Raw genomic sequence first — 27,489 nt, forward strand, 5'->3', positions numbered from 1 at the left:
CAATAAAATTTATTTATGGACACAAATTTAAATGTCATAATTTTCATATATCAAGAACCTTCCTGGTTCTACAAAAAACCAGGAAGCAGGTCAATTTATAAGTTGACCCTTGGTTTAAAATCAACAGCTGATTAGCCACCTGCAAAATGCCTTTTCTGTATTCCTCCTCCCTGGATTTAGTCAGAAATGGGCAAACTGCAAAACACTGACTTGAGCAAGTCAAATGAAGAAGACATTCCCACTAGCCTCTAACCAAAATATAGTTTTCAAACCCAACAGGTTTCAAAAAATGCCACTTCTGCATTTTATAAACCAAAACAGAACTTAAAAGCAATAGAGCGTTTCTCAACTTTTTTCCCCACTATCACCTCCCCTCAAGTAGCTTTTCTAGATTTTACTAATCACCCCCCCATGAAATTTTAATACCAGTTACGTTACATATCTATTTTTATGTACCATGGCCCCTTGAAGGGCCACAAACCATTGTAATATCTAAGTTTTTTTGTCCCCCAAGAACTAATTTTCACAGCCTTGGTTGCAACACTGCCCCCGCTGAGAATGCATGCCATAGAGGCACAAAGTTAAGGAGACAAAAATTATCCTAAAAGATAAATATTCTAATTTCCTACAAGAATAATACCAGCAGTTCTTAAAGACCTTTATTCTTCCATTCAAACAGACACAAATGCTAGCTAGAAGAAGGGCATCTGTAATAAGGTTTTCCACCCAAAACCTACACCAAACTGACTTTAAGACCTCGTAACTCTACATAACAGTAAGTCAAATTTCAAATTTCCCCAGTTGTGAAAAGACTATAATAGAAACGTTAATATGCAAACACACACACTTAAAAGGAGATAAAACTTACTTATAAATTAGAGAAAGAGCTCTTATTTCCAGCTGGCCAGCACTTTCCTAAACATAAATAGTACATAAAGTTAAAAAAAAAATTCTATAGCTACAAGGTAGGATCTTTTGAGAGTTCAATAACTATTTGTAGCTACTTAGCACTTAGATGAACACATTAAAAACTTGCTTTAGAGCTTGGAATATTGTTATTGATCAATATCAACTTACTCTGTAAAAAGCAGACCTGAAGCCTTTCTTAGTAATTAAGTAATAAGGAAAGTTAATGAGATTCTTAAAAGGCATAATAAAAATGGAACTAGTCTGAGCACAAAAAGGAAGCAGAGTATTTAAATGAATGTGTTTTAAAACCAGAACAGTGGAATTAATTTTATCATATAAAAATATTTCATAATAAAGCATATGTTTATTCCCACATAAAGGAAGACTAACTGCCAATGAGGGAGACTGTTTAATAAAACAATATTTTAAAATGATCTTTTGGTAACATTCATTCACCATCACCCCTCCCCCATTAAGGTAAAAAGGCTTAGGCTTGTCCTGTTTCCAAGCAGACAGGCCTATAAAGCCCTCAGCCCTTTCAGGAGGTTAGGGGTAAGACTGGTAACACACAATTCTCGATATTCAACACAAAACAATAGGTCAATTGCCAGCCTCCAAACTTTTCCAAAAATATCTGATTCAACCCAGCCAGCTACTTAAAATATATTGGGTCTGGCTAAACTGACATGAATGAGTGTTTAGGTTACTATTCCAAATACTCTCAAAAGATTAAGCCCCATATTTGATCTTACCTTGGGATCTCCCAACCGTTCCAGGTATTTCTCAAAAGATCCCTCCACAGACTTCAAAAATAAAACAAATGACTTAACCAAATATATAGCATTACTGAAATCTGATTATATTCTTCAATATTATCCTCCAACTTTTTTTTGTTCAACTCAACCATTATGGTATTAAATTACTTTGCACAGCACCTCAAGAAGATTTGCACATACACAAAAGTTAAAAGAGCAGAAAAGCTGAACTGCTTTAAGAATTGGTCCTGGCTTATCTGCATACCAGTGCATATTATCAAATGGTATGCCTCTGAATTTCTTTTTAAATGCCAATTTAAGTAACTAGACAATCAAGCAAGCCAAATAAATAATCCTAAAGATTTAAAAGCTGACAGGAGATACCCATTTAGGATTTAAACTGAGGAACTTAAAGGAGAATTTCATTAGTTTTTTAAAAAAAAGCCCAGGGTACAAGGGAATTTGGGGGTGATGGAAATGTTCTATATCCTGATTGTGGTGGTAGTCATATGACTGTATACAACTGCTAAAACTGAAAACTGTAAATTAAAATGGTGAATAAATTTGCATATAAAATACACTTCAATATAAATGAAATTAAGCCCAGAGAATACAAAATAGATTTATTTCTAATTCCATGCATATATATCACTAGAATTAAAAATCAATTTTTAATCTCCTACTCATTTTTTAAAAACAGCTTTACTGGGGTATAACTGACATACAATAAAGAAACCATCACCACAATCAAAAGTGAACATATTTATTACCCCCAAAAGTTTCCCTATGCCCCTCTGTAATTGCTCTTGCTCCCCAAGCAACCATCAATATGCTTTTTGTCACTATACTTTCAGTTTGCATTTTCTGGAGTTTATATAAAGGAAATCACACAATATGTACTTTGTCCTTGGTCTGCCCTCTTACGTTAGGCATAATTATTTAAAGATTCATCCATGTCGTTATGCGTATCAATAACAACTTAATTTTAAAGTTTTACATACATCCTTGCTACTCAAAATGTGGTCCACGAGCCAACAGCATCACTTGGGACTTTATCAAAAATGCAGAAATCTCAGACCCCACCCTAAACCTAATGAATCAGAATCTGTATTTCAACAAGATCCCTAGGTGATCTGTACGCACAAAAATACTTGAGACGCACTGCTTTACATGACACTCTTACATTTAAAGTAATTCCACTAATAATCCTTTCCCCAGGTGTGGTGAAGTCTATAATGACCTTCAAGCTAATAAACTTTCAAGTCAAAAAGCCTTCACATAGTTTTTAAAATTCCCTGAAATCTGTTGAGAAAATTAAGAGTAAACCTCAAAGAGAAGGTAAATACCCAGGATATACAGTCAGAAGAAAATAAATAACATTAGAAGGTCTAGGAGTGTAAAGAAAATAAAAACCACATGAAAGGGCATACTTCAAATCAGAGCTTGATAAAACCTTCAGTTTTGTTAATAAGAATTCAAATACTTGAACATTTACGAAGGTGTCCTCTAGAAGTTGTTTCACTTTAAGTCAACTATTAGTGGCAAAGTTTCAATTACCACAACCTGTCACATGAAAAGACTAAATGTTTGGGACCAATTTGTTTCCTTATAATTAAGTCTCAAATCAATTGACTGGTTGAAGGTTATTGTACACAGATTAGACAAGAGAACAGAGATGGCTCCCATTTATATTAATATAACCAAATCTTTAGTGTCATGAACTTTGAAAAATTATTTAAGAAAACAGTGGTATGGATAATACAAAACAGCAGTCAAAAAGTAACATTTTAGGTTTTTTTTTGTAGGGGGAAGGAAGCAAGTAATGGGAAGGATACAGATTAACCTTTTCCTTAATTTTAATTACAGTACAAAACAACTTAATTCTGGGAGGCAGCCCACAGTATACTAACTAGAGGGAAAACAGCTGGGAATTCAACATTGGCTGAGAGAAACAAAGACTGCATGATAAAATTTAGTTTTTGCATGTAAATGCTCAAAATCCATTTTCTCAGTTGCTACATACTCTACAGACAACTCTCCCCTGGGTATATATTCTACTCACAGACTCAAAAGTTTGTTGATTTTCCCTCATATATGAGACACAAGCCTTCCTGATGTCCAAATGATGGACCTGGCTGCAAAACAACTGAAAAGAGAAAGACCAACTCATAATCAGCAGTCATTTGAAATAGAAGCTTTGACATTAAGACTATGAAATGGACACTTAAGTGTTTTATTGAGAACATAAATAGGAAACTGGGAAACTAAATCCTGATCTTACTAAAACCTGTTTAATCATCTTTAGTAGGATTGGGAAGGGATATATCTGTCATGGTCTTCCCCTCCATTGCTACTCCCACTTTTTTTATTATTTCCATAAGGCACAGCTTATAAAATTGTCCTTAGGCATACAATTTAGAGGAAGCAGGAAGTGCTTATAGGAGTAAGTTACATCTCAAAGTTCTTTAAGCCCATTATCTTATTGCTCCTACAATTCAAACAGGCATTTGGAAAACAGAAGAGGCACAATAATATATTTGGACTAATCAGCAAAGACATGCACACCATCTAACATAATAAGCAGAAAGCCTTCTTTCTAGGACCTGATATGCCTGGGTATTTTTTTCCATTAGGAAAGAGAAAAGAGGATTTGTTTTTGTTTTGTAACAGTTGGGGAACCTTTTCATGGGTCTCGGGTCTTTAACTACCGAACCATATCAAGCCTCAAACTCTGAAAATTCCACCATAGGGTTGACATATTTGTTTTCCGTTTACCTGCTCCGAAATAGCCCGAAAGAGACAAGAGGCATCCTTGGCAGTCAGCTTTCGAAACAGCCCTAAGCTGCCTAAATAGTCATCCATGGACGCCTCATTCAGAGACTTCTGGCCGCAGTACTTTTTCCATCCTTTCTGCATTGTGCACAGAAGGAAGGTAGGGATAAAGGAACAGAAGCGTAGCAACAAGGGAAAAGCAGAATGCAGGTAGGAATGGTTAGCGGTGACAAGGGCTGGCTTATGCAGGTATCCAGAAAGCAACTGAAAGTCTAGGCATGAGAAGGCAGTTGAAGTCAGCGCTGCATCTCGGCACCTCTCAAAAGCAGAAGCCAAGGGCTGGCTTGCACGGGACAAGTTGGACCCTGTGAAAAGAAGAGAAAGAGCCGATGCTCCTAGGAATAGGGCACTTGACTTGAGGAGACATTGAAGGGAGAAGGTGCTGGCAGAGCTACCTTGTTAGAGAAGGGTGGGATTAACCTAATCAGCCCAAGGTTGAGGGAGGTATGCACAAGCAGCTGAGCTCTGGAGACCAAAAGGGAGCAGTGTTTGCAACTTAACTCAGGGCAACTGCTGCACGAGGCTGCAAATGGACTGCAATAAGGTTCAGGTGTGTGTCATGCAGCCTGGCCCACATTACATTTCTTTAAAATCGCTGCCCAAATGTTCAACTCCAGTATCTGCCCAAATTCCCTGCTTCCTTCATAGTTTCAGGAAGATGAGGAAAAAAAAATGAACCTAATTAACCAGTAAGCTTTTGCATTAAGAATATCTTAAAAAAACAAAACGGGGTGGGAAACAGACCTTCCTTTACCTCCAAGGCCAGAGATCATAGTTCAAGCAAACTAAAGTACCAAAGCATTATCTGGACATTTCAGGTGTGGAGTTTACGTAATCTCACTTAGTTCTAGATAATAACCTCTGCTAAACTCACAGAACCTAAATCTATTAGCTACCCAGATAAGATTCTTGAACAATGTCTCAAAACTATTGTACAGAATTAACAAAAGTATTTTTTGTGAAAATGCAAAACATTTCTTAAAAATGGAAACAATGACATTTTAATTGAAACACCATGAAAAGAGTATATTATAAACTTTCTAATGGGCTATATTTAAAATGCTTATGGCATGGTATGAGAGGCAATGAACATGAGAGCTTGATTCAATGTCTTGTTATGGCACTTTTCCAGAAAAACTTCTCTGGATTCTAAGAAAACCAAAATAAAATGAGACCTGTCCCCATTTTATAGAAGTGATAGGACTGGACACTTGTATTACTTGATTCCACTATCAATTGCCTCCTCATTGTAATTAAATTCAAAAATCCAATTCCTTTCTGTATTTAAGTGTTGAAAAATAATTTAAATCTAAATCAAAATCTGGCTTTGAAGAAGCTGCAAAATTAAGCTTGTTTCAAAATTACTCTTCTTGTATCTGTAGATCCAGTAGTAATTACGAGTGCCACCTAAAAGAAATTAATCAATATTATAACTTAGGAATGAAATAAAAGTTAGGACTGGTAGATAAAGCAATGAAAGTCCACCTTTCCTTACCAAATCAAACTACCTTAACTAATTTCTTTTTAAAAGAAACCATTAACACTGGGAAAGTGATTTCTTTCACAAAAGTTCTTAAACAAGTGGTTTGCCAGGAAGGACCACCATCTTTCTTTAAGGCCACTAATTCACCGAGAAAAATTAATTAGGGGTTGTGATTTAAAAGTTAATTCATTTTTGGCATTTTGTACTTGTAGAGAAAAATACAAATCCTATCTATTTTTAAGCTAAAAATAATGAAGATAAAAAAATAAAAACTTCATTTTCAGGAAGGGAATGGAGGAAGGGAAAATTGGGAGATAAACAGAAAAGCAATAGGAAAAAAGAGCTGGAAACAAAGAGAAGAAAAAGTGGAGACAGGTAGATAGAAAACAAAATAGAAAAAAAACAGGAAAGACGCAAAAACAGACTCACAAGTATGGTCAATAGATTGTTGACAAAAGATGCAAGAGCAATTCGATGGAGAAAAATACTATTTTTCATCAAATAGAAATCAAACAATTGGATATCCATATGCAGAAAATAATCCTCAACCTATGCCTTACAATCTGTACAATAATTCAAAATAGATCATAGACCTAAATATAAATTATTCAACAAAAAAGCTTTAGCATGGGAAAAAATCTTCAATACTGTACAAGTTTTTGTGTGAACATGTTTTCAAATCTCTCAGGTATATACCTAGGAGTTGAACTGGTGTATTATATATCAACTTCATGTTTAACATTTGAGGACCTGCCCGACTGTTTCCCACTGAACCTGCACCATTTTACATTCCTCCCAGCAGAGTATGAGGTTTCCAATTTCTCCACGTCATCTCTGACACTCATTATTGTCCATCTTTTTAACTCTGTCCATCCTAGTATGTGTGAAGTACTATCTCATTGTCATTTCAATTTGCATTTCTCAGAAGGCTAATGAGGTTGAGCATTCTTTCATGTGCTTATCAGTCATTTGTATAGCTTTGGAAAAATGCCTATTCAGATCCTTTGTCCGTTTTCTAATTGGGTTGTCTTTTTATGAGTTGTAATAGTTCATTATATGTTCTAAATACAACTCTTTTTATCGGATACATGACTTATAATTTTTTTCTCCTATTGGGCTGTCTTTTCACTTTCTCCCTGTCCTTTGAAGAGCAAGAGTTATTTTTAAACTGGTGAATTTTGTGGTTATGTAAATTAACTTCAATTAAGTTGTTAACAAAAAAAAAGGTAAAGATCTGAACACACTTATCACCAAAGAAGATATATGGAAGGCTACTAAGTACATGCAAAAACATTCAATCTCATGAGGCATTAGGGCAATGTAAATTAAAATCATAGTAAGAAAAAAAAAAGAGATACCACCATACCCATTACAATGGCTAAAATAAAATAAAAACTGGCAATATCAAATGACAAGGATGTGGAGCAACTGGAACTCTCATAAATTGATGGTGGGAATATAAAATGGTAGATATACTCTGGAAAATCATTGAGCAGTCTTTATAAAGTTAAATATAAGAGGGGGTACGAGGGTAGTTCAGTGGTAGAATTCCCACCTGCCATGTGGGAGACCCAGGTTTGAATCCTGGCCCATGCACTTTCCAAAAACAAACAAGCAGACAAACAAATGAAAAACCAAACAAAAACAAAAAAATTCAACAAATGGTGCTGCAATAAGGGGATATTCACACGGAAAAAAGAATGAAATGTGACCCTGCCATACAGCAAAGAAAAAAAAAGTTAAATATGAGAGTTACCACATGACCCAAACAATCCCACTTCTAGGTATCTACTCTAAAGAAATGAAAGCTTATGTTCACATAAAAACCTGAATGTGAATGTTTATAGAAACTTTATAATCATGAGCCACTAAAACTTCTTTCAACTGATGGACAAATTATGATACATTCACACAACAGAACACTACTAAGCAATAAAAAATAACGAGCTATTAATACATAGAAGAACAGGGATGAATCCCAAATACATCATGCTAAGTGAAAGAATACATTTATATGACAATCCAGAAAAGACAAAAGTGTAAGAGAGGAAAACAGTGGTTGGGGTTGCTGGAAGAGTTAACTACACAGAGGTTGTAAGAAAGAATGTATGGGGGTGGAATTGTATCCTGATTGTGGTAGTGGTTACATGACTACGCATTTGTCAGAATATACAGAACTGAACAAGAAAAATGCTAATTTTACTATATGTAAATTAAAAATAGAGAAAAAGAAGTAAGGAGGAATAGAATTTAGTATTGAGGAGTTCATAAACAAGCAAGACAACAAGACTAGAGAGAAAAAAGAAAATCAGAGGATCAATCCAGGAAAGAGATCTAATCAATAGGAGGCCTAGAGGAGATAAAGAAAATGGAAAAGAGATGATGAGGAGGAGGACAAGCATGATATAAGGAAAATTCTAGCACTGCAGGATAAGAGTATCCAGATTGAGTGAAAGGATCCATGAAGTAGGCAGAACAATGAAAGGCAAAGGATCAGCAACGCACATAATAATGAAATAAAGTTAAGAACTAAAGAGAAGATCTTAAAGCTTTCAGAGAGGAAAAACAGGTCATGTACAAAAGATAACAGGTCATGTACAAAAGATAACAACAAAAGATAAAAACAGGTCATGTACAAAAGATAACAACAAAAGATAACATAATTAACAACAGACTTCTCAACAGAAGCATTAGTAGCTACAAAACAATGGAGTTCAAGATTTTAAGGAAAATTACTTCCAACTTAAAATTCTATACCAGTCAAACTATCAATTAGAGGGAGAGTAGTTTCAGACATGTAAGACCTCAAAAAACTTACCACCTTTTCTTAGTAAGCTACAGAGAATATTTCAGCAGCAAAATACAGAAGTTAAACAAAACAAAACAAAAATGGGGAGGCATACAGTTCAAATGGGATTCAACATGAGAAGCAAAGGGAATTTCTGGGATAAGGACAGATATTCAGCAGGACTAGAGAACAACCACTTTGGATTAAAAGGCAGAAAACAAGCACAGACTTCTCAAAAAATAAAAGTCACCAATAATTTGATGTCTTTTTACATATTGAGGAGAGATGTACACTTCTGTTGGAGAATTTGGGGATGTTTCCATAGAAAACTGAACAAATGAAAAACAAAATGAGAAAAGTTTTACAGAAAAGGAATGTAATCATTGAACACGTAATACATGGCTCAGATGTGAGCAATACTGCACTTATATAATCATATTGTCAACACTGAAAACTGATCTCATAAAAACTGATAAAACGAAACTAGGAGAAGGGAAATGGGAAGAGAGGGAAGAGGAAAATAAAGGAGGAAGATAGAGCCTCCTCTTCCATAGTACAAAGTCCATAGATGCTATCCAAAATTTTTAAAAGCAGCTTTTTTTTAATAACACAAAGGAAAAAAAACCCAGGTTGAACATTTTAAAAGTATATACAATAATGTAATATCTTAAATATAGGAAGGCAGGATCAGAAATGGGAGGAGTGGGACATAAGACTATTTCTTTTCAGAACTTAGAATTTAAAATATTTAGAATAAATATTTTAAATTATTTACATGTATTACCTTAAAAATTAAATTTAAAACCTTTATTCAGTGATAAGAAACAGAATAGCATAATAAATGGAGAAAATAAATGATACAAGTAAAACTTTACAACTGGAAGTGAGTTCTTATTTTATAGATGAAGAAACAGGTTTTGAACAATTACAAGATTTGCCCAAGTTTCCACACACAATCAGTACTAGTACTGGGATGATCACTATGGTTTCCTGATTTTTTATAAAGAATAGTAATGGCATACCAGAGCAGAAACGGTATAAACAATGGCTCAGAGGAGGTAAAGAAAAGGTTATGTACCCCAAATTAATAGGATTTTTTAGAAAGACCTGTGGGACAATACTTAACTCCATCCTGTAGATAACAAAAAGCCATTTCAAGGTATTTGATACTGTTCTTTGAAATACTATTGCACTTGAAATCCCAATTGACTTCAATCATTCCTCTACCACAAAGTACGCTAATCCTATAAACCTGCAGAACAGTGGTTCTCAGTGGAGAACGTATGGACAGACTGTTGAGCTCCACGCCCAGATTCTGACTTAGCACATCTGAGAACATGCACTTCTAACACTTTCCCAGGTGATGTTTATGCTGCCGGTCTGGGGCCCACAGATTGAGAACTATTGCTCTAGAACAATGTGTTCTACAAGTTATTTATAAGTGTTCCTGAAAACAGGATTCCAAGGCCAAACTTCTGAAAACATTGCATGCAATAATAAAGGCTTTAAGTTTGCTTTGTGTTAACTTTCTTTGACTTGATCTTTTCCAAACCTTTCCTTTTCCCCATATATCATCTATTAAACATTTCAAAGTTTGAGAAATGCTGCTCTAGAAATTTCTCCATGATCAAAATCTAACTCAATAAGAAATTATTCTTGGGTTAAAAAAAGAAAAAAAAAAACAGATTAAGAACCAGAACAATTCCACCTAAATTCTACTGGAAATCAAGCCAAAGTCCAACTATGGCCCCTGTCAGAGGTTTCTTCATCCATGATTAGGTTCCTTCCTTTGACATCTGAAATAATAGGAAGACATTGAAATGAAAAATAATTACCTTGAAGATGTTTTAGGCACTGCACCTCTAGGCAGAGGGTAAAATAAAACAAATTGAAAAAAATTAAAATAACACATTTGACCTGTCATGAAATTGATGGACTTTAATTTTGTAATAACTACTTTTTACAATGAAATTAAACTTGAAATGTGATTTGTGGTTTAACTGATACAATTATTTCTTCTTTCAGTTATCAAGTGGGGAAACTCTTTGTAGTACAACATATGACCATTAGCAGTTTTAATTCTAAGATAATACACCATGTTTCAACCAACTAAATGAAGTAACATGCTTGCAATTATTTTTTGAAGCATATATTATCTCTTGCATACAAGATATGGTTGTATCTGTACAGGAAATATTGCTTGAGTTTTATTTTTTTTTGTTTCTGAAAGGCAGTAAGGTATCATGAAAAGAATATTATATGAGCTTGGTGATGCTACTTTAATCTCTGAGGGTCAGTTTTCTCATCTGTAAAATGAAGGAGATGGGTTGCAGGATTTCTAAGCTTTCTTTCAGGTTTAAGGATTGTGATTCCCCATGATTCAATGGTGGATAAAAATTTGCTCTCTCTTTACATGGTTAAATTTGTGATTTACATGATCAAATTTGGGATCAACATTATCTATAAAGATAGCTTTAGGGAGATTTGCCTATTATCCCGGAAAAAAGTGGGGCTAACACATACAAAGTAAATGATAAATCTGACCTCACCAAATGAAATAAACAGCCCTAAATTGTTTAAAATAACAAGAATATTATATACAACTTGTGACAGAGCCTGATGAAGAGGCAATTGGTTATTAAAGCACTTAGTACCAAATAATTTATTTCAATTATTTTTATTACCAAATAACATGGGATCAACTGGGAGAAATAATTCCTCAATACCATAGAATCTATTTTTAAAGTCTCTCATTACTGAAAATACAATGGTAAACTTTTTAAAAAAATATTTCTTAACAGCACCTTGAAACTAGAACCCACCACTTCATTTCCTGGTGGACATTCAAACAGAATTAGCAAAGCATCATTTATGACAAAAAGGTTCTAACCCAATGGTTCTAAATCAAAACTTGGACACACACACCTCAAGTTTTGGGAAGAAGAAAATAAAGATAAGAAAAAGGATGGATTTCTCAGAGTAGTGATCCATGTTCAGAAACACAAAATGGAATAAACATTAACAAGAACCACTTGCCTTCATTTCTTTCTCTTTCCACTTCTACATGAAGCATTATATTAGAATACAGATTCAAAAAATAAGGATTAGGGAAATACCACTTTTTTAAAAAAAGTGTATCATACTGGCACAGGATTACTGAGGGTTGTGTTTAGTTGTTGTTTTCTTGTTTTTTTAATTTAAGATAATTAAAGAGTCTGGCCAGTATAGAGACAGGAGATTGGGGAGAGGAAGAATAAAGACATAATTTTCTTTTGTTTTAAAACACTGGAAAGATTATTTTTCGTTTAAACTTTTAAATAAACTTGAATTCTCTAACTTTAACCATAATCCCAGGTAGAGATCGAATATGTCTTTAAACATGAAATTCAATGAAGACTCTGCTTTCTGTATCATTTAGGACCATACATATATTGTGACTTCTAGGCAAACATCTCTAACCTTATTCCTATTTCTTAAAATAAAAAAATTCTAATCAAGAAAAAATGTACTATTTTATCAGTATTTAAAAATTTTCAAACATGACACACAGCTGATTTTGTATCTTAGAAATCACCTATTAGGGAAGCTAGTTTTAATTCACAAATAGCAAAACTGAGATTCAGAAAATTACTAATTCATCCCAAAGATTTTGGAATATTTTTCACTCCTAAATTTTAGCAGTGTATTATCCACCCAATTCACATTGGCAGTGGATAAACGACCAGTATGTTCTCCTTTTCAAAAGGGGAAATGAAAAGTGAGAAAGCTTCAATATATGCCCTTTCACTTTACATTATCTGACAAACATCATTCTAAGAGTAACTATCAGAATTTAGCAAACAAGTACTAAACAAGCAACCTTGAAAGAAAACGAGTACATCAGAATGACTGCATTGCTTCATTGGTCATCTTCAACAAATAGGCTAATGTAGTACATTCTCATTCTACAAATGAAAAAAAATCCATTCATTTCTTTTTATCAATTAGAAACAGTGCTATGAAACAATACATATAGACATTGAGTTAATAGTACAAGAACATTAAGGTTAGTTTCAAAAGGTGTTGTTTCATAGGTTTTAAATTTGATGAGTTTATAATTTATGTAATATTGTAAAAACTGGGAATGCTAAATTTAAATGTACCTAATCAATAGGCTTTAATTATAAGAATTTAGGATTTACCACCAGAATATTAATGAACAATGGCCAAGGAATGAAGTTACTGAAGTTGGCCTCAATCTAGGTATTCTTAACCTGGGGCCTCAAAGTGCCTGTAAACTCCCTGAAATTCACTGCAAAACTGTGTTTATGTGTACGTAGGGAAGAGTTGTTTTAAATAGTTTAAAGGTTCCATGACCCAAGGACACTTAAGAATCTTTGCCTTAGAGAATAGGACTGCAGCCATCAAAAGAAACAATTTTGGCTGGGAAGTGGTAAAAGTCCATAAACAAAGGCAAGACATAAGCGAAATACCAAAATAGATGGTGCATAATGGTACAAGAAAGCCCTCAAAAGATTCTCTAAGAATCAATACCAAATTCAAGAAGAATGTATCCTATATTCCCATTTGGAGCTAGATAGATTTATTTGTCCACCTTTCATCTGGCCACCTAACAAAAATTTAAGAAATAACTGAATGACACAAAATAAAGGATTCTGTGCAGAATGAACTATTTAACAAATAATTAAATCAACTCTCCTTCGGTGGCTATCCTAAGCCTTTCATCACATCTTTTACAGAAATACTATAGCTGCTGCATTCTATGTGTAAGATTTTTAACATCACATAAAATTTTACCACAAATCCCCAATAGGTACCATTATTTGGCAGATTCTTAAATACCATTAGGATACAGCATAGGATTGGCACTGTTTTGTTTTAGATATTATTCCTGTAAATACTTGATCTACAAACTTCGCTATACAATGTGATTTCTCTTCTGAACAAGAGACATACTAGATACTTAAGTCAAAGTCTGTGCGGAGTAAATGTGTCCTAGAACCAATACCTAATCTTCATCAAAATCAGAAAATATATACATCACAAAAGTACATCCTTTATTTATGGAAAACCCACTGTGTTTCAGAGGAATCAAGCATGTTTCAAGACATACTTCCTCTCCAACTATACTATAATAAGATCTCCTCCAGAGCAGAAATCATGTCTTAAGGCTTGCTGATAAAAGATCTCATTATATACTTATATTAAAAGAGTGAATGAATAAATATGCATTTAGGAGGTAGACCTGAAGAGTATCTGATGACCAATTAGATATAAGGGGTAAGAGTTAAAACTTGGAGGACTGACTAGATGATGACACCATTAATAGAGATAAAGATCTCAGAAAGATGAAAAGGGGAAATATTTTAGTTTGGGGCAAATTTAGTTTGAGTTGGTTAGCAAATAACTACTCAAACATGACCAAAATGCAATTGGCTGTACCAGTCAGGAGCTTATATCAGAGGTGGGAGATATAGAAAGTCATGTAAGTTCTAGGAGTAATGAAAATACCAAGAAATAATAAAGAAAAAAGGACCAAAAATTGAACCCTAGAGCTGAAATACTTTAGAAGAAACTCAGTAAATAATTTACAATCAGGTAAATCAAACGGGAGTTTCTCTGCATGGGTTCTACAAGTAGCACTCAGCAAGCTTTTAAATAGCAATGTAAAAGATGAAACATTCTATATACCTGTGGCTATCATGCCATCTAAATTTCATGGGATAGTCCTGATTTCAAATATTCTGTCCTATTGTTCCCATAAATGATGAAAATATCCTGGAATTCAGTGTTATAATTAAAACTCCCAGACTATCTCTTGGATCCTTAAGCAGCATAAAATTCCTTTTTCAGACTAAATCCTGTATTCAGTTTCCTCATTCACAAACTGAGACAGTAACTATTTCATAGGGTACTGTAAAGATTAAATGGGTTCATATATGTAAACTGCTTGAAAGAGTACCTGATACAGACTAAGCACTCAATGGTTATTAACTACAATTATTATTTCTATTCCTCGCCTTCCCCATGAAAATATAGTACTAGTTGTATGGCAGAAAAGTTATCACCACATGCTATCTTGGCTACCCATTCCAAATCTTTCCCCAAAATCTATATGAAATCATCTGCCTAGATATCTCATTTTTCAGACTATATGCAGTTTCGGTTACTTTCTGAAAAATTTTGTATAATGAACAAATAAGAGGGATAACTTAAGTGCTTACACCTTAATAAAGAGCCAAGAAAAAATATCTACATTACTGGCTATGTATGTAAAAATATCTACATTACTATCTTGAATGGCTAGTCATTCAAGATTTATTTTTAATCCTGGAAAACCCTTCCTCAAACTATTAACCAAAGAAGTGGTATATTTTTAAATATACTTTCGTGTGGATATATAATTTACCTTTAAAAGCACAGAAATCAATGCTCTAAAATGTCTACAAACAGATATTTATAATACTTTTAGATAATGTCTAATTTTAAATGTTTAATAGCTCCACATCAAATCCTTGAGCTCTTTCCTTTCAAATTATAAACACATACTGTCATTTAAAACCCTTACCTCACAAGGTCATCCTACAATCTCAAATTACTTTTCACCTACTCTAATACCATAAATTTCCTATTATCCGTTCACCCTTGAATTTATCCAGTGTGCATTTCCCCAAACGCTAAGCTCTTTCTTTTGCTTTATTATCCTTAGAAAATTAAATACTCCTAAGAGAAAACTACTCAGCATTCCACTTACTCACTGATTTCTCAAGAAACTGAAGTCCTGTTAGTTGTGTAATGAAATTAAACAGATTTAACTTATTGAGCAAATATTTCAAAGAGAATTTTGATTAGCATTAATTTTTCATAAGAACTAAATATGGGAATGTAACAATTGTCTCACCCCGTTTCCTTATATGTATGAGGGGGTTTGAGCTCATCTTTAAATTTTGTTCCAACTCCCTAACTACATCTTTGTCCAAGTATCAATCCTATCCATAGTATTTTGCTAGATTCCAAACAACTGAGGAATCATGTTTCTAAGTGTGACTCTACATCCTAGGTAAAGAATGGGATGACATACCCCAAAATAAAACCCAGTAAGTGTGAAATTTCTCAGAAAAATAAACAATTTCTGGAAATACAAAAAACCTTCCTTGGAAGGGATTAGATAACTAAAATAAATAACTAGGCAAGCAATTATAAAGAAACAAAAAGCTACAACTTATTATGGTCTGGTAAAAAGAACAAGGACTCAGAGCCAAGGAGATGCTTCTACTGGCAGCTCTGCCAAAAGCTATGTTATTTTGGGCAAGTTAAAACCTCTGGCCTTTCCTCATCTGAAAAGTGGATGGAACTGGACTGGATAATCTTAAGGCTTACTGCCTCAAAGTGATTCTAAGGTATCCTTTGATTTAAACCCCCACAAATGATACGAAATTTCACAAAGTTATAGTCAGAACTGACACCACTGGCTTAAGCCTCCACTAAATGAAATGATGGAATCTAGGTAATGTATTCTTGTAGGAAAGAATAAAGTACACCATTTGGGGGCCCATATGGCTTTCTACATGTCTAATGTTTGAGAAGACACTTTCATTGTTTTTGATTCTCTATGGTTATTTCTTCATGCTATAAAAAATCTATAAAGACTGAGTGACCAACATAAATTCTAAGCTACAATTTTCCTTCAATGAGAAAAACAAAGAAGGCCCAGAAACAAGATTCTTTCTATGGTGCCATGGATTTTCAACTATGTACATTTAGATTACTCACTTTTTAGATTATTCTCAGCAAAATTTTAATCCAAGTTGGCTTCCTCCTGATACCCAGAGCACTTCTCAGCCACCACTTTCTACCATTAGCAAGAATTTATTTTAATATTAGCCTAAGTAAAACACAATCAGGAAAACAAATCTACAAAAACAATATATAATGCATCCCAAGTGAAATGTTTGGAACATTCAATATTATGGGATCATAATATGATAGGTTTTTTAAATGAATGTTCTATTTTTATGGATAAAATATATCTAAACTTTCTGCCAGAGAACTATGGACATTTAGGGATAATCTAGTTTAAAGGACTTGAAACCATTTAGTCAAGAAGCATTTCATAATGTATCTACTTGAGTTATCTTGTGAATTTTAAAGCCATGTTATTATCAAATCACTTACTATTAGTATTCTGTAAAATTTTAAAAGCACATAAATTTAAAAAAGCACGTAAATTCTAAATTTTTTATGACATTATATTAAGTTTCAATACCACTGTGAGAAGAGTTCCTTAAACAAAAACACTAAGACTTACTGGTAGAAGTCTTTTTTTAAATTTATTCTTCTCAAACCAGTAAAGCTTTGATATTGGGCAAGATTGTTTTGCTACTTTCTATTTATAGTTTAGAGAAAAAAGTTAATGCATCCACTCCATTCTATTGTTTGGGATAAAAGTAGTTTGTTATCAACTGATATGACAGTTAATCTTATTTTAGGCAATTACTGAGCATTTCATATCCCAGAGCACAATCTATCATTTTTTGTTTGCTTTTTTCCCCTCAGATTATAAAGCTACAGATGCTGACCCTCATCCAAAAAATGTTTTAGTTTGTTTTATTTTGCATTCTAAAGAACATCAAACTAACTACATTTATAGTTCTTGTCAAGCACTTTATCTTAAAAATTTTTTCAAATTTCATTGACTTTTTCACAATTCCAAATCCATTTGGGATTCTAGGGTAAAACCTGTGAATACCCACTATGTAACTCTTTTACTAAAATATGAAAATTAGGGAAAATCTAGGTTTAATAAACTGCAGTTAGAATTTGGACCCAAATGCAAATGTCCACACTGTAAAATCTTCTATGCCTTCTACAGATGTAGAAAGTTTATTAATTTATATCATTCTGCAAATATATATATTGTATATATATTTGATTTAATCACATTCCAGAGGTTGGATTTGGGGGGTGTTATTTTTAAGTGTTGAGAGCTTAGCATTTATTTTTGTAATCCAACAACTTTATCCAAAAATGCAGAAAATTTTTCTGGCTGGCCAGGAGGAAAACATTTCAGTGTTGATAAGTCCATTGACTGTAACAGCCCAGGAAGCGTGCTAAAACAAAAGAAGAAAAATATGAAGTAATATGGGAGAAAATTCCATAATTCATCTGCTGCCCACTTGATGACTGATTCTAACTTTCAAGAATATAGGTTTGCTTTTCAAACCGTACATGTGAATTTATATATTTAATAATATAGTAACAAATACTAAGAAAAATTAAAGCAAAATAGAGTACTACATAATGTCAATATTAATTCAACACAATGTCAAAATTAATTTTCTCATATCAACTGAAGTATTTCAGAAGTGTTATTTTATGAAAGACATGGTCATATGACTTTATACTACTACTCAGGTGTAGGAAGATATAAATTCAAGAAAAGTTAACATATGAAAAAAGAATAAATGAAACCAAAGGTAAAAGCCTCCAGATGAGAAAAATAAGCTGGGGACACTACAAGGCCATACATGAAGTCTGTGAAATAACTTTGTTGCTGGTAATTTACTATCATAAATCCATACATAATTAAACAATAAATAATCACATGCAGGTTGGAAAAAAGGTCCTAAACCACTACATAAACTATCACTTCAGAAATTTAAGTAAACCAACCACTTAAAAATTAGAACAGATATACAACCACCCAGTTTAAAACCAAAATACTACCAATTATTGATACTTACTGCCAAGAAGATCACAAGATAGTCATGTGTGACTATCTTGAAATTAATTTAAGAAAGATCCCTAAAACTGTGAAAAATGAAAAAACTGGAGACTTGTATGGCTTCCCATTCATCCTAAGTAAAAAAGTTAGATGTGTTTATGAAATCAATGTTTCTCTTTTAATGTACTGATGTAAAATCAAAGCTGATTTAGTATTTAAAGTGCAAATACTCATCAAATATCTTGAAAAAATTGATTTGCATAAACTAGTTAGGAAGATGAGAATGTATTCCTCTTGAAAAAAGTATTTTAACTTCTAACAATCTCAACTACCCAAGAGCATATATACCCATTATCTGAAGCCTACAAAAGTTTTATTATCTAGCTCATCCCTTGACTTATAATACTTTAAGATTGGCTCCTATGTTACAAAGCCACCCTTACATCCCTTCTCTTTCATCACTACAGGTATGAGGACCAACAATTGCTCATGAAACAATCAATGATCCCCTCAATGAGAACAGAGGTCTTATTATGTTCACTGATGTATACCAAATGCTTAAAACAGTGTTTGGCCTATAGGAGGTGGTCAATAAATATTTATTTAACAAATGAACAAGTATTTATTGGAATATCTAAGAGACAGAAGCAATAAAATTAAAAGAAAAGCATATTACATTCTAGCCAGTTTCTTCTAGGTTTTATTTTTTATTCAAAAAGCAATTTTAATTTACTGTAACATAAAAATATATATTCTGTAATATGTACATGAGGTATTTAAAAAAAAACATCAAATTAGGATAAGTTTTAAAGTTAAAGAATTAGGAGTTACTGACCTGACCCTTTGGCAAGCTTCTAGTGACTTAAACTAAGAAAACAAACCAGCAATTTTCTTCATCCTTCTATTGTGATGTTGATCAGTTCTTGCTGAATTACAATATAGTTCCAGAAAATAATACTCCTTACCATAAAGTATTCCTCTGCATAAAATGCACCAATGGCTTCTCACTGAACATAGAGTAATATCAGAACTCTTATATGACCTATCCCCACCAAGCCTCATCTTGTATTACACTCTTCCTTGCTCACTATGCTCCTGTCACACTAACTTTCTCCCTGTTTTTCAAACAGACAACTCCAAGCTCATTGCTTACCTAGGGCCTTTGCAATTAGTGTTCTTTCTGACTGTATCATTCAGGTCTCAGTTCAAATACCATATGCCCAGTCATTCCTTCCCTATCCATCCTATCTTATTATTCTTCACCCCAGCTATCACATCACCCTCTCTTATTTTCTTCACAGCACATTTTCACTATGTGAAATTATCTTGAACATTTATTTGTGAAATTGTTTACTGTCTCTCACCACTAGAATATAAGTACCATGAGAGCAGGGACTCCCTTGTTTCCCACTGTATACTCAGCATCTAAAGTAGTGCCAGCCACATATTAGATGTAGTTGAAAAAAATAAATGAGTAAATTTAAAGATTCCAGTGGATTTACTGAAGGAAAAACCTTCATTTAAGATAAGCAAATGACTTCCTTGAATAATGAAAATATAAATTCAATGAGTGCAAAATTTATATTTTGAGACTTGTACACTCAGATGAAAACATACACATACACTCTCTCTCTGGCATTCATGTGCACAGACAGTCACAGATACACAAAGAAATATAAACACATATCACAGTCAAAGTGGGAAATAAATTGAGAGGGTTTTATAGGTGAGAAAACCAAAGACTGACAGGCAGGAGAAGGCAAGAAGCAGAGAAGACAAACAGGTTAGGTAAGTGGGTAAGAAGAACAGTTAGGGAGGAATTAAGACAAGCGTTCAGTTGTATAATCATTCTGTAGTATACCTGCAGGTACAGTAGAAAAGATGGCCCTCTTTGTGTAATTGCTTTGCCAATTCCAGCTGATGATTGTTCATCAACTTTTCATTTATAACCACAACAAGTGGCTTTCCTTTTTCCAGAATCTCCAAACAACTTCCTGCACCTACAAAAATTAATCAAAATTTGTTAATACCGTTTTTAACAAGTTAAGATGTTCCACCATTCCTTATAAGCTGGAAATCAAAAGTTGAGAAATTTTGCTGGCACAACTACAAACAGGACTTTCAATTATGCATTCAAAGTAACAAAAGTACAGTTATCTGTTGCTGTCTAGTAAATGTTATAAACTGGAGTTGAAAAATACGTTACTTTTTAATTGTCAACTATTTTAAGGTCTAAAAATTCAGAGTTTTGCCACTTGCCCTGTAGTAAAGTAATGTCCTGGAATGGGCTTGAACCCAAATAAGATTCAGGTCCAACATAACTGTATGTAAAGCTATACGTCACTTTCATTCAAAACCACACAGAAAAAAGGAAGCCTTCAGTAGTGATGGCACCAGTAAAGAAAAACCTTGTTTCTGACTATGAGGTACCATCCCCCAAGCAAATATATACAATATTAGGACCAGTTCAACTTTGATATCTAAAATCATTTATTTTAAATGGGACAGAGGAGACTGATAAGTGCACAGATAAATAATGTTGGTAAACTACTCTAGGGTAGCAGTTGAGAACAGACTCTTAACACCAGATTGATAAAAGTCTGTTTCACTTACTGGCTGGACAATTTACTTAATCTGTGTCTCAGCTTCCCATCTGCAAAATGGATACTAATATTTTTTTAGTTCATAGGATTGTTAGGGAAAATTAAATGAGTTAATACACGCAAAGCATGTATAACAGTGCTATAAAAGTTCTGCCTAGCTGGTATCCTATATATTTTTAATCACAAATCTGTGGTAATGTCTGTTTCTAAGGACTTTTGTCTCCTCAAACTACTTAGGTTAAGAGCCAAGAAACTCCTCCCATTCTCTTACAAGCAGTCAAAATTGCAATGTTCTCCAAAAGAAATTCTTGAGGTACTAGAAGTCTGATTAAACTACATCAAGAATTGTTTCTGAAGAGCAGGCAATGACTTACACAATTTGTAGCTGTTAAAAAAGATTTTCAACTGCATTCCTTCCATACTCACATTTAGCAGACATGTAAAGATTCTTTCAAAGCCAATTTCTCTATGATCAATTCCATTAGGCAGCAGACTGAACATTCCTTCAATAGGAGCACAGCAGGTCTAAACTTAAACACTAATTTCAAACCTGACAATGAGGTGACATTGCATCAACTATGTGTTGTTCCTGTGTTGCTCACTGTAAAAGTCGGGTTACAGTAACCAATTTCCCATCCTTTCACCCACCAAAAAAATAATTTCTCCAATAACCTTCTCAAATGTTATATTCAACAAATTCACACTATATTCAAAGGGGCTACAATGAGGTATTCTGGGGATTTTACCCCAGGGCTGTTCAAGTTTCAGTTACTGTTTATCAAAAACAGAACCCTGAGATTCTAAGGCACTTTACCTGCGTGACTAATAACAAGATCTGCTTTCTCAAGGTCTTCTTTCAACGAATTCTTGTACCTGTAAACATCTAGAGCAAATGATTCAGTACTGAATGATTCTGGTACTACCGTTCCTCTACCAATCTGTAGGATTAGTCGGCTGTAACCAAGTCTCTCGATTATCTGAAAAAGAGAGGGGGGAAAAGTAGACCTTTTAACAGGCTACTGGGGGAAGAATACAAACAAACAAACAAACAAGAAGAAACCCTAAAGTCAGTGTTTCGACTGGAGCATAGGCTGCCAAATAGCCTGTGCCCGATTTTAGTTAGTTTTCAAAAATAATTCTTTGACCCGTTCTGGGATACGGAAATCTACTTCACCAGCCCTAATAAGTATCAGCGACCGGGCTTACCAAGTCCTGAAATAACCGGTCCCGTAAGAAATATGACACCAGGTAAAGACTCTGAAAAGTTATTGAAAACTAGGCTGAACACCAAATTAACTGGTTCTACCTCACGAATTTGGTCGCAGAAAGAAGAGTCCTAAGCGGAGCACGCGCTCAGGCGGCTTCCCGGCAGCTGAAGACGCCTGACGCGGAAAAACCGCGGGCTCCACGAGGCGGGAGGGTGAACCGACCGAGCGGAAAGAGAAAGGCGGGTTTGCGAGCCGAGCTGCCAGCGCCCGCCGCTGGACCTAGACTAGTTTCCCCAGAAGCGGACGCCGAGGAGCGGCCTTCGGGGCGGACTAGAAAGCGGGAAGGCGGAGCCCGGGAAGCGCACGAGAGCCTGAGATCATAATGGAGGCGCAGACGGAAGGAGGGCGAAGCCGAAGGCGGGGCGAAGCCGAAGGCGGAGAAGCGGAGGCGGAGAAGGGAGGGAGAAAGCTACAGAAAGGAGGAGCCAGAGAAAAGACGGGGAGGAGCAGGCGGGGAAGGGCCAGGCGAAGCTGGGCGGGGAAGTGGGAAGAGGGAGCCGGAGGAGGGCCCGGTCAGGCACAGGGAGGAGCCAGAAAAGGGGCGGTGGCACCTGAGATAGAGCTTCAGGAATTTCTTTTGCAGCACTGCGATCAGGGAAGGGTGACCGAAATTAGTTAGCGGTAAGGCTTGCTGCGGAGAGTGTTGAGCCAAGCAGGGCCCTGCGAAGCCGCCGCCCGCCCGCCTTCCCCACTCACTCGGATACTATCTTGAGCCGACACGCACGCTATGAGGTCGTCAAAGCTGGTAGTCCCTACAGTTACAAACAGGCACTTCATCGCGGGGTTCTGAAGTCCGAATCGCAAGGGCCGGATGTGACGTTAGCGGGGGGGGGGTCACGCGGGCTGTGCCGACAGCGTTCATTGGTAAGGGCGGAAAGTAGTAGGGCGGAGTCAAAGACTAAGGCTTTTTATTGGGCTTCCTGAGCGTTTGCTATGTGCTAATCATCGTCTTCAGGCCTTTGCGTGTACGAGTTCATGGAGCCCGCACGATAAAGGAGTGGGAAAAAAAACAACCCTAGCACGCTATCCTAAGCTTCGTGTTTGCCACAGTTCTTTTAGTGATAGAGGTTTGGGATTCTTTTTTGCCCAAGAGAGCATTTGAAAGAGGATTTTACTTACGTTCTGTTGAGATGTGAAAAAGAAGTGCCTGGGTTTCTTGTTTGTGTGTTTTGTTTTGTTTTAGCACTTTAACCTGGGCACATCTTCAGCTTTGGTTCTTAAGTGGCCAGTTTTCTGTAGTGGCTCTGGGAAGATTATCTTCATTAGCAAGGGTTACATATGAAATAGAGGTAGCAAGACTTGATGTCCTCATAAAATGTATTCTGACTCCTATATCTACAATTCATTGAATCCTTCCATATTTAAAATACAAAATTACACATCAGGAAGACAAAACACCACAGATAAGTTACACATAGGCCCGTACAAGAGATTTCTTAAGCCTCCTTTTCTTTATCTCACCACCATCACGCCATTGCTAAAATCATTGTCCACTCTATCTCCTCATGTTTTCTATTATTTCCTCCATAAAGTCCTACTTCACCTCTAATTTATGTTAGAAGAAGCCGTGAGAAGAAATTCTTGTAAGGTGGGAAAGGATTGGAGGCGAATTAGGCCTAGAATCTAGATTTAGAAGACCTCGTGGGCGTACTTCTACAAGAGAGTTCCCTTAAAGCCTGTGTAGTTTGGGTAATTGTCATTTTTATGAGTCACGTGTTGTGTAAGGGTAAATACAATTCTTTTTTGACTGATGCAAAAAGGGAGAGATCCCTCCCTTCCCTTTTCTTAGAGCACTTTTTAGGAAACTTGTAATTGTACTTCCTGGCTCTGCCCCTTTGAAGATGTATCTGTTTCTTTTTATAAAAGCTAAATAAGCCTTTGCCAGTGTTACAACCCAGGAATTTCTCAAGGAACTGAGAGTCATCTCTTTGAAAATTAAACATCAAGGAAGATAGCACCCTTATCTCCCCATTTCCATTAGGAGTCTGGCTCCAAATTGTAATTATCTAGTCCTCATAGAGATATGAAAAGTTTTATTATTGCTCTAGATACCGGCTATTAGCAAAGACAAAGACCACCCCAATTACCAGTGGTGCTGTGAATAGAAGGATTATGACTTAATAAAGCATAAGTTCAATCATATTTTCTGCCCTACAACAGAAGTAAAATAAAAATATTTATAGAAATACAAAGACAAAATTACTCAAAATGTTACCTGTCCTGAAAAATACAGGACTTATGGTTTCTACATGTGAAATAGAGACCACAAATAGGTCAGTTGTTCTGACTTATACTACAAAACACAATATACTATAGAAACTTTCTTAAATGTGGGTCAATAAAGAAATACATTAACTATTAAAATATAATCCTAAAAATAGTTTCCAAAACTACCTCTAGCAGATAGATATTTTAGATTAGAACTATGAAGGACCAGCATGTCCTGGACATCACACCACCCTGTCACTAATGACCTATTTGAACTCAAAGAAATCATTTAACCTCTCTGCGCCTTAGTTTCTTCATTTATAATGACAGTTATAAATTCAGATTAGAAGAAAAACAAAGCTATATAAGCCTTTGCCAGCTTTACAACCCAGGAATTTTTTAACTCCTGCACTTTTTTAACTGTGCACTATATGAGCAAATATTCTATTTGATAACAAAGCAGGAAAATAAAGTGTAAGTCCTTAATTAATATTGATGCCATATTTTGTACTGACCATGCTGATTTATCATATTTATAGCTAACATTTAAATAATACTTTACATAACTGACATTTGTATAACATTTTAAATTTTTACTAAATATTTTCTTATTCATTATATTTAATCACCATTCCTATTATTATTTTTGTCATTATTATCATTATTAGTATTATTGTCATTATTTTATTTCTGATTTATATATGATTTATATATGGGAGCAACAGTGGGAATTTGATTTTATGATATGACCATTTGCTCTCTTTATAAATGGATTATATGATTAATGTTAATGCATTATACAGACCTGCTGACTCGTGTCTGATGCTCCTTTTATCCAGAGTATGGATAGCTGATTAAAAAACAAGAATGAAAAATAAATACATAGTGGTTCAGTGGTAGAATGCTCGCCTTTCATGCAGGAGACCCAGGTTTGATTCCGGGACAATGCACCAAAAAAATAGATAAATAAATAATAAACGGGGGGAAAGGGTAAAAAAAATTAGGTAGTTTGAAATACTAGTGGTCAGTGAGAGGGAGGGGTAGAGGGTATGGTATGTATGAGTTTTTTCTTTTCATTTCTTTTTCTGGAGTGATGCAAATGTTCTAATAATGATCATGGCGATGAATACACAACTATGTGATGATATTGTGAGCATTGATTGTATACTATGGATGGACTCTATGTGTGTGAAGATTTCTCATTGAAAAATATTTTTAAAAATAAAAAAATGTTTAATAAAAAAGGGCAATTTTATCTATTTGTGTATTCTGTCCTCAAATCTATTAAGAATTTCATGCTGCCCAGGAAGAAAACTAGGCCTTTGGTATCTTGATTGATGAGTATTTGTGTTTCTGTGTTTATACTTGATCTGTGGCTTAAATTGTATATCGGAAGTTATAAACTCTATGTATCTATCTATGTGGCTGTAATTGAAAAAGATCATTGCCTCTCATTGTGTCTTCGAAATGTTTTTCTATCTCTGAAAGATATTAAATTAAAGGAGCACTCTTCTGATTGACTCATGGAGAGAATAAACACACATATAAGTTGAGTGTTCCTAATGCTCTCAGAAAATAAGAAAATTGGACTTCTAATACTTTAAATGTGCTAAACTTTAATAAAATGTCTTCTTTCAGAAACTAATCCAGAAGCGTCTTAAGAACCCTTGATTGCATAATTAAGGGAAATTTTTGGCCATTATGTCTTTCTTTGACTTATCAGTGTTAAATATAATAAAAGCATACATATTCTTTTACTTGGGTATGTTTTTCCTAAAGTTATACAGGTTTACCGATCAAATAAGTTAATATTACTCCTAAAAAATGTTTATGATTGTAAAAGATGTAAATTTGTGTTCAACTGAATTGAAATCATTATTCTGCAAACTTTTTACTTCAATAGCAACTATGTGTTTTTTTGTTTACCATTTTTTATTGTGAAATATAAAATATATACAAAAAAGCGATGCATTTCAAAGTACATTTTAACAAGCAGTTATAGAAAAAATTTCAAAGTATGGAATGTGTTACAGTTCCACCATTTCACATATTTCCTTCTATCTGCTCTAATGCACTAGGAACCATAAAAAATATCTATTTAATGATTCAATAGTCATACTCATTTGTTACCTACTATCTTCTCTGGTACAACTCTTCCTTCTCCTTTGATCTTTCTCCCACTTTTTAGGGATATTTTGGCGATGGCCATTCTAACTTCATGTTGAAAAGGGGTGTCAGCATTATAGTGTAGAAGGATGCAACTGGTTGATGCTCTTGGAGACACTGGTAACTCTGGGTTTTAGGGCTTATCTGGCCAAGGAACCACCTGGAGGTTGTAGGTTTCTGAAAAATAAACCTAGTTAGTGAAACTTTATTTTATAGAGTCTCAGATAGAGCCCTAGGTATTCTTTAGGGTTTACAGGAATACTGTTGGTTGGGGCTTAGAATACCATGGCAATTAGCAATATCTAGCTGAAGCTTGCATAAGCATAACCTCCCAAATAGCCTCTCAACTCTATTTGAAATCTTTTAGCCACTGATACCTTATTTTGTTACTTTCCTTTTCCCCGTTTTGATCAGGTAGGCATTGTCGATCCCATGGTGCCAAGCCAGACTCATCCTTGGAAGTCATGTTCCACATTGCCAGGGACACTTACATCCCTGGATGTCATGTCCCACTTAGGGGAGAGGGTAATTATTTTACTTGCAGAGTTAGGCCTAGAGAGAGAGAGGCCACTTCTGAGCAACAAAAGAAGTTCTCTGGAAGTAACTCTTAGGCATTATTATAGGTAGCCTTAGCTTCTCCACTACAGAAATAGCTTCATAAGAACAAGCCTCAAGATGCAGTATGTCCCTAATGTTAACTTGGGAATCTAATATTTGGAAGTCCCACAGGGATTTCCCAGGTGGGAAATTTTA

General features: G+C 34.8%; 1 protein-coding gene across 1 annotated transcript in view; it reads right to left on the minus strand.

The window, feature by feature from the left end:
• Positions 1 to 23,184, minus strand: part of ALG13 (ALG13 UDP-N-acetylglucosaminyltransferase subunit) — an 88,061-nt gene extending 64,877 nt beyond the window's left edge. The window contains 10 exon segments of the mRNA XM_077146969.1: positions 869 to 915; positions 1,662 to 1,712; positions 3,727 to 3,810; positions 4,440 to 4,594; positions 4,597 to 4,651; positions 4,653 to 4,801; positions 17,768 to 17,877; positions 20,353 to 20,491; positions 21,909 to 22,071; positions 23,059 to 23,184. Of these exon segments, the coding sequence (XP_077003084.1) occupies positions 869 to 915; positions 1,662 to 1,712; positions 3,727 to 3,810; positions 4,440 to 4,594; positions 4,597 to 4,651; positions 4,653 to 4,801; positions 17,768 to 17,877; positions 20,353 to 20,491; positions 21,909 to 22,071; positions 23,059 to 23,139 (1,034 nt within the window). The 5' untranslated portion in view covers positions 23,140 to 23,184.
• Positions 23,185 to 27,489: the final 4,305 nt, after the last annotated feature.

This window comes from Tamandua tetradactyla, chromosome X (assembly GCF_023851605.1).
Source record: "Tamandua tetradactyla isolate mTamTet1 chromosome X, mTamTet1.pri, whole genome shotgun sequence".
Taxonomy (NCBI): Eukaryota; Metazoa; Chordata; class Mammalia; order Pilosa; family Myrmecophagidae; genus Tamandua; species Tamandua tetradactyla.